General features: G+C 36.4%; 1 protein-coding gene across 1 annotated transcript; it reads right to left on the reverse strand.

Annotated features, from left to right (window-relative positions):
* Nucleotides 1-5,752: 5,752 nt before the first annotated feature.
* LOC102671062 (potassium/sodium hyperpolarization-activated cyclic nucleotide-gated channel 1-like) lies at nt 5,753-7,928 on the reverse strand. Its single transcript, XM_006613801.1, has 3 exons — nt 7,696-7,928; nt 7,178-7,342; nt 5,753-6,938 (listed from the first exon to the last, which is right to left on the reverse strand). The coding sequence occupies exons 1-3, from the start codon at nt 7,926-7,928 to the stop codon at nt 5,753-5,755; spliced, it is 1,584 nt and encodes a 527-aa protein (XP_006613864.1).
* Between the last annotated feature and the right edge of the window lie 1,070 nt (nt 7,929-8,998).

Raw genomic sequence — 8,998 nt, forward strand, 5'->3', positions numbered from 1 at the left:
GCGAGCATCCCCTTTCGCTCAAGTGGCCGTGGAGGGAAGAACAATGCATCCACCGAGCTTGGATCTGGCCATTGTGGGGTCAGGTGGGTCGTCGGTCGGCGGAGAGCCCGTTGGCTGGCTCCACGGGGTGTGGCCACACAACCATACCCGCAACGATCCCTCTCTCTTCCTCTTTCCCTCCCTCCCTCTCTCTCTCCCTCTCCGTTCCTCCTTCGTTGTCTCGCTCCATCTTCCTTCGTTCCTCTCCCCCAGCGATCGGCCTCTCCTCTTCCCTCCTCTTTCCTCCTCTATCTCTCTCTCTCTGCTTTTCCTTTTCGCTCCGAGTCTGATAACAATAGGAATTCTCCCTCTCCGTTGCTCCCTGCGTCACGGGCTATCGCGCTCCCACGAGCTCGCGCGAGGTCCCTCTTTCCGCTCGTGGATTTCGCGAGGAGGCTCGCAGGAGGAGGTAGGGATAACGCACCGCACCAGGGACCGGGCTCTCTACCAAGCAGGCGCATCGCCGACCTATTACAATGGCCAGGCCCTCCTAAGCGTTTCATTGTCATCGGCCGCGCGCCACACTCTGCCCATGCGTCCATGCGCACAAACCATTGTTTCGCCCGGAATGGGCGGCCCTCTCTGCGCGACCGCGACGCCATCGGCCTCCCCCGCTTGTGCGCGCCGTTTTTTCTTTTTTTTTTTTTTTTTTCTTTTTTTTTGCGACACAACGCGAAACGCGCTCGCTGTTTTTCCGCGAGATGGAACGGAGTCTCGTTTTTCTTTTCAATTAGGGAGGGAGAGGGGAAGGGATAGGGGAGGAGAGTGGTTTTAAACCGCGATCACGCGAGCAGAGAGGAATAGTATGGGTTTGATAGGGAGATTGGAAAAGATTAGTCAAAGGGATTTTAAAATTATGAATGTTATTTGGCTGTTTAAGAGAATTTTAGACGTTAGAGAAGCTTTAGTGTTATATATGGAATGTCGAAATTCGATAATTGATATTGATTGTAATTTTGTAGCTTGTTGGAATGGTAGAACTCCATTATGACGAAATTGTCGAGTCTAGTTATCTGAATATAATATATTTCTATTGTTAAGCAATGAAAATCTATCGATGATTTTGGAGTAATTTTGGAATTATCTTCGAGATGAATAATCTCCACGAGGAGATCTTTAAATCAAAATGAATCGGAAGATGTTTAATTCTTTTCCATTAGGGGAATTATGTTTTAAAATTTGAATGCGGAAACTTTGTTGTATGATATGTTTCTAGTTCAAACAGTAAAGAAAGGGAACAAGTTTATTCTTTTTTTTTTTTTTTCCAAAGTGTTTGCGCGTTTTTACTTTGACACTTTCACTTCGCTCGTTCTTGACCAGGACAATTGAAAACTCTAATTAAGGCTTGGAGCATTTTTCAAATACGAACGCCAGATTTTTTAAAAATGTCTTAGACAAAGTTAGTTTGTAACCGCAAAGAACTTTTCATCAAAGTGACACGAGTTTTTTCTCTGCATTCACGGAGGACAGTAGTTCTACTTCCTTTGTCCTTTTGTACGAAGGGACGTTTGGATGAAACAATGAAATACTCGAAGGTTCTACGTTTTAAAAATTGGCAAAAAAATCGTCATTTCTGTCGAATCCAATATTAATTAAAAACCGTTCGATCGAACGTTATTATCCCAAGGTTTGTCAATTTTTGAAATGGATAAAGCCACGTGATACGTCTTCGTGATCGCCACTTCGTGCACACAATGTAAAAAAAAAAAAAAATCTATAAAAACCGGATTGAATGCATCGGTAACAATTTACAGTTATCCAACGCCGTTCTCTCTTACGCGGACCCATTTCATCGTGCCAATTTTACCGTTGTAACAAACAAGCGACAAAAATCGAAAAAAGGAGATCAAGCGCCGCGCATTAAATCGAAAACATGGTCCGCGTAAAAAGGTGGAACGTCGTAAACAGGCTGATCATTCGAGCGCGACATTTCCGCCGCGAAATAACATTTAATAATTCAACGTAAATAAAAACAAGCGAATTTCATTTTTCGTTCTCATTCTATACGCCATTATTCTTCGATCATCTACAAACAAATATTTCATTATTATTGATGATATATCCCATAATCTTGTACAAAAACGTGTACAAAAATTTAATTCTTTTCCTTCTCCAATTCATATCTTTAATCATACACTCCCCAAAGATATCCCTTCTATTTTATACAATAATCATTTGTCTTTTTTAAACAATAAACTCAATCACCTCCTCCATTTCCTTTACTTTAAAGATTTTCGTGCCACTTTTATTCACAATGATCCACACTCTTTTCGCTATATTACCTGCAATATTGAATATTTACAATTAAAATATATAAAAATTCGACAAAACAATTTAATATATTCACTCATTACCAGTCTACATAACAACAAACGTTCGATTTAAACATATCGATTAATTTATCATTACTGTTTCCAAATAATTTCCACAAAGTATTTTAAAGTATTCTTCATTCGTAACGATCGTGAATCCTTTCACGACGATATCTCTCCAAAATATTAACCTTAATCCATTACTGCTCTGATTTTAAATGTTCATGCGTCGAGTTTCCGCGCGCTAAGAGGAGCCGAAGAGGGCGGTGATTCCCGGCGACGGGGCAGCCACGAAATCTCGTTACGCGACGAGGGAACAAAACGAACCAAATCCCCCAGTGAAAACCGTATTCATTAATAACGGGCTTGCGGGCTATCGTTGGATCGCGGCACGTAGATAGCCGAGGTTGGAACCGGTCGCCCGGTGGATAACTCGACACGCGAATCTCGCCAGATAAGCAGGGGGAGGGAAGGAGGGGGGAGGGCATCGTGAAGTAAATCAGATCCGTTTTCTCTCCTCGCGACCGGTGCATTCTCTACGTAATATACGGAGGACGGACAATCAACCTTATAACACAGCCCGGATCTAATTGAACGAGTCCTCTCTGAAATCACTTCATCGTGAATCAAGTTAAATGATCGTGGATCCTGTTTAATTGCTTTATTGAATCCGTTCCGCGAGAAGAGTGGTAAAGGAGCATTGTTTCGAGAAAAATTGGAGAATTAGGTCAATTCGAATGTAATAGTGATGGAGCAAATTGTGAATATTTAAGGTTGTTATTTGAAGTAATTGTTATTTTTAGAAATATTTATATTCGAGAGTTAATTTGTAAGCGTATTGGAGAATTTTTTAGAATCTTTTTTTTTAGAGAGAATCGAAAAGTAAAAGGAGGAGAGATGAAAAGAGACGGCGATCGATGGAAATCTGTTGGATTGATCTTTTAATATCAGGTTAATATCGGGAAAAATTTCGTTGGAATCTTTTATACTTGTTATATTAAATTTCTTTATACGCTATAACACTTGTTTTGCGGAAAATTTTGCAAGATGGAGGGCAAAGTGGTGGGCAGTCCGTGTTCTCGCGCCTGAACAGAACTTGTTCTCCGCTTAATGAGCCTATTGTCCTGGAATGCGGGTTGCAAATAAAAATTCGCCTTCTCCTACAATCGAAACAATCATTCTGAGGCGAAATGTTATTCAGATATATACGCAGGCTCGCAAACAACGCGTATCTCACGCATCGATTTAACTTTATACGCGGTTATAAATCCGATAATCGGTAAACCGGTGTAAAATATTGTACGGTACTTTATCCGAGAAAAGTAAACTCGATGAGTGTATGTATATGTATAGTCGATCGTTTAATGATAATGCCCAGCGTAGATACGTTTCGTGAGAATTTAGAATTAACGGTTGGTGGGCGTGGTTCTTGACTTTTGCGCGTCGCGCTGATCAAGCGGAGGGATATAAGAATACACGAAGCTTAAACTGCTTCGTTTAATCCCTTGATCAATTTAAAAATATATATACAATTTACAAAAAATATTAAACCCTAAATCGTCCTTTTTCCAAATTATCAAGCATTATTTAAAAATTTACCAATTTCTTTTATCCTTCTTTTTATCTCAACTTTCGCGTGTGCACTTTCTTATTTCCAAATCGATCGATCGAGATTCGAGAGGCCATTCTGGATCGAACCGCGCGTTTTTCTTCCCATATTCGTTCAACTTAACGGGCCCTCCCTCCCCTCCTCCCAACTTCGCTCACGTTGAAAATTGCAACTCCCCTCCCTCACCACCACGCCGCCTTAGCCTACTGTTACGCCGCGCAAAAATCGTCGCAATTGCGCCAATAAATCTTCCGCGCTAATGCCAAGCCCCGAGAGGAACAGTTATCGCTCGATGCTCGCCCGAGACGCGCCTTTAACAATTTCCCGGCCATTATCCCCGCCGTTCATTAACGATTCGCTCGGACTCTCGATGATATAACGGGGGTTCCATCCGGGGTTGGCCTCGAATTATGGTAACGATATATCGACCCGTGATATATCGGTGAAGAGAGTTACCATACATACCCTCGTTGTAGAATCTTTATTATATCGTCAATATAAAGTTTTTTTAAATTTATCAATCCTCTAAAAATTAAATTTAATCATATATTTACTTATTTATCAATAATTTAATTTGCACGAATTGATTAAATAAAATTGTATAGGGTCTTATCGTAATTAATTATTTTAGAATTTTAATTCAAAAATTTAAATTCATTTTATAATTTAGAGACAGTAATTATGCTTTATTAATCCGTTCATTCAATTCTTCAGTTAAAAGACAATTTATGGAGCTATTTAAAAATTAATTCATAGCAGATCGAGCTAAAATTATACTCTATAAGATGCGTTTTTGATAAATAGGTGAATAATGTATTTGTTCCTTTAAATTACTTATTAACAAAAAATAGTATTTTAAAATATATCTTATTACTAATCATTATTTCTATATTTTAATAATTTGAATACAGAAAAATAAAATTTTAAATTTAAATCTTTAATACTATATTAACTATGACTTAGATTTTATGAGAAATGGAGTGAAAGAAACGTTAGATAGTAAAGTGATTGTCTTTCTACCTTGGATTGGATTATCCTTATTATTTTAGAATTTTTTGACTTTAGAGTAAGAGTAATAATTTTGTTTCGACTCGTATAATATTGTTTCTTTTTGGTTAACCGATTTCTTAATGGTGATGGATTTAGAAAAATTGGTAAGAATCGATTTCGAGGTTGGATTTTAATGGAAATTTTTTGTGGAAATATAGGAGGTATTGCGATGTATAATATACAAGTGCAAATTAGAAACTAGGATTCTCAGGAAAGTTAAATTATTAGATTCAAGGCATTGGCAAGCTTGAGAGGTCGATTAAAAGATTAAAGAAGGAAATAACTATTTAACCGTTTAATAATTCTGACGTTAATCTTGTAGAAAAGAAAAATGCACGAAATGGACTTCGTGAAATGATAATTTATAATTTCACGTAATATCGCCATAGGAAAATTAAAATTTGATAAGATTCAGAAAATTAATACGTATTTGAACTTTATATCAAACTTTATATTTATTGAGATTTACATCCACCAGTTTCATAATAATTCTATACACAAGTAATTAATCGAATTACAAGGAGTAATTATAAAAAACCGAAAATACAATCATCGACCTTACATAACAAATTATGCAACTTATCATTAATATGTAAGTACACTGATCTATCTCTCTGTCTTAAATATTAAGTAAAACAAGGAAATTATTCCTATAACACGATTCCAATCAATCGTTCCATGATCTTTCTTTCTTCATCATCGATAACAAAGAAAATCTCTTATAAAAGGAAAGAATAATCCTCTATTTAGTGAGTATCATCGTTTTCTCGTGTCTCTCGATCGCGATCTTCTTGATTCTCTCCCACAGCATAGGGTAGGGATGTATCGTTCTCATGAAGTCGGCACGATTCAACCGGTACAACTCGCATATCTCGACAGCCACCACGCTTGCCACCCTCAGCTCGTTGGGCATGATAAGCGCGACCTCGCCGAAGTGCGCCCCGTCGTCCAAATGGCACACCTCCTTGCCCGAGTCCGTGTAAATACCCACCGTGCCCGAGGCTATGAAGTACATACAATCACCGGGCTGATTCACCCTGACTATCACGTCGTTGGTCAAGAATATCTCGAACTTCAACAAAGCCACGATTTGGCCGAGCAACGTCAACGGCAAATTGTTAAAGAACGTCACGTTCTCGACCAATTTCCGGCACGTGTGCATCCTTATCTCGTGACGCATCTGGGTCGATATCGTGTTTATAATTTCGGATTCGCGAAAGAATCGATATTGGAAACGGAACTCGTAATATTGGATGATCCGTTTCTGGGTGGAGTAAGGTAATTGCTTGTGGCTCATGAAGTGTTTCAATTGGGCCACGGTACCCTGGTACCTCAAACGAGAGCTGTTCTTACCCCTGAGGAAATTCAACACGGATGTGACTATGAACCAGGGGACGATCATGCCCAATATACGGGTCAATGTGATCAGATAAACTTCACCCGCGTTGTCCAGGTGTGTGTAAATCAGGCCGACCCTCATAAACGTGGTTATGGCACGCATTAAACTGCTCAGATACTGTTCGCTCTTGGAGACGTCCCACAAGTTTGCCACCTCGATCCACGATGTGTTGGCGGGACGTTGCAGCTCGTACATCGATTTAGTTATTAGCGGTATCAACCATTGCAAACAGGTTTGCCAGTGGAAAAACAATAATAACCAGAAGATTAACACGACGAACACTTTGACGGCTAGTGGTATATTGTAGAGGGAGGTTATCTTCTCGATGTAATTGGCGAGAGAGAAAACGCGGAAGATGCATAATAGGGATGTCCACTTGCGAGCTACTATTAGCTCTAACGCGCTTAAATAGAATAGATCGGTTGGAAAGGAACCGATGAAATCCATGATAAATGTGCCACGCTTTAGATAATTATCAACTATTTTCTTTGGATCCAACTCCGTGGAATGCACGTCTTTGTCGAAGTACCTGAAGGATAAATTTTCGGTTGTGGGTGAGGAATTAATTTTATTTAAACGATTTAACTTTTTACAGTGGATTAAGAATTTAAGAAAGAAAGAAAAAAATCTTATCTTACTCGAGGATCCAAAATTTTTGGGATACTTAAGGATCGAGCATTGGTGGTTTCAAATGAAGGATTAAAAAAAAAAAAAATCGATTGTTAAAATTTGCTATAAAATCGTACATTTTTTAATTAAGATATTTACCCTGTTCTAAGATTCACTAGTACGTCGCAGCATAAGATTAACAACAAGACGTTCTTTATAATGGTCCCAGTCATTAATTTTTCCTTTATTCCAAAGGAAGCCTGATAGGGGATGATGATCAGTACAAGGGATATTACGATTATCATCGATATGTCCCAAATGTGCCTGTAATAACGATCCAAAGCATAATGCGCGTATCAGATAGACCGGATGCGCGAACAATTATTGAAAGCTTTCACGAAACGATGTATCCTTTGCATTCATATATACGTATGTACATTTGTTTTTATACATTTTATAAAAAAGAATTTGTATAACGATACATGATCATTAAATATGAAAGGAATATTATTTAGAATTAATATCTCGAAATCTTGTTGGCAATAATTAATTTCTACAAATTTTCGGTTTAAAAATTAGTAAATGTCAGAAAACAAGAGGTATGGTTTTTTGGATGTCATCAAATGGCATGATGGTGATAACACTTATCTTGTCTTATATTGTGTTATATTGTGTACCTGAATAAACTGAATGGATGAATGATATTCGGAAAACTTCGCCATTGACGACGTTTTTCTTGAGTTATGGCAGCACTGCTTCGCAAAAAATAAAAAGCGGCTGGATTCTTCCGGGAGGGTAACAATGAGAGACGTAAAATGTCTCTCAATTTTTGAAATATACCTCTACCGGGAAGAAACAGTATGTCATTTTCTTCTTCAGCTATTTCACATTCGTGTTCCGCATGAAGCATCATGATGAAAGAAAGGAGATCCTTTGTAAAGATTAAGGATTAAAAGCGAATAAAGATAGCTGTTATGTAATAAGATTATTTAAAAGGTTATTTTCAGCTTATTCTTTTGATTAATAGTACAATAAAGTGTACATAGACTTACAAAGAATACTCGTATACAGAAAAATAATTTGAAGTATTTGTCTTTAAAAAATAATTTAAAAAATAAATTTTAATAATATGAAATAATTCAAACTTATACTTAGATAACAGATATCTTAACGATGTAAAAATATTACAATTCAATGTAAAAATGAAATGTCGAAATAGTTAAATGGTATTAGAGTGACATCTATTGTAGGAAACTTAATTATAATATCGAACATGTGAGAGATGATGGTAAAAAAGGAAACTAAGTATTTTCTTTTTTTATCAACTTTAGATACTAATAGAAATCATAAAACAGATTTGCATAATTAAAAGATATATTTTGGAAAGATATAAATTATTAGATTTTATCACAAGAAAGTGATAATGCGTGAAAATCATATATAAAAAATATTATAAAGATAAAATATAAAAAATTAGCAAAATAAACATCTATAGAAATTGAAATACAAAAAAAGAATTGATAACGTATATTATAAATTATCAAAATATAAATGATAAATTTTAATATGTAGTTAATAATATATATAATTTCAATATAATATATAGACATATGGAAATTAAAATCAACATTCGGATTATTTCAATCTTGTCAATGTTTATTTTAGATCTGTCACTCAGAGTTTCTTTAAATACAACATACACAACATACCTTTCAATATCTAAAGCAAGAATTGTCAAACATAATTCTATTGATAATACTGGCAATTTCAAATCTTGATTTGTTTCATAAATTTCTTATAAATAATGGAATAGAAATGTAAAAAAGAAAAAGCCTCAAATTTAAAAAGAGATAAAGATGTAAGAATTGATCATAAACGCCATCTCTGGAATATTAAAGATACTAAAGATTTTAAAAGCAGAAGTAAGCATTAAGAAAAGACAAGAATAAAGAATTTATCTCCACTTCTTTAAATAATCAA

The sequence above is a fragment of the Apis dorsata genome, unplaced genomic scaffold (assembly GCF_000469605.1).
Source record: "Apis dorsata unplaced genomic scaffold, Apis dorsata 1.3 scaffold_162, whole genome shotgun sequence".
In the NCBI taxonomy this organism is placed as follows: Eukaryota; Metazoa; Arthropoda; class Insecta; order Hymenoptera; family Apidae; genus Apis; species Apis dorsata.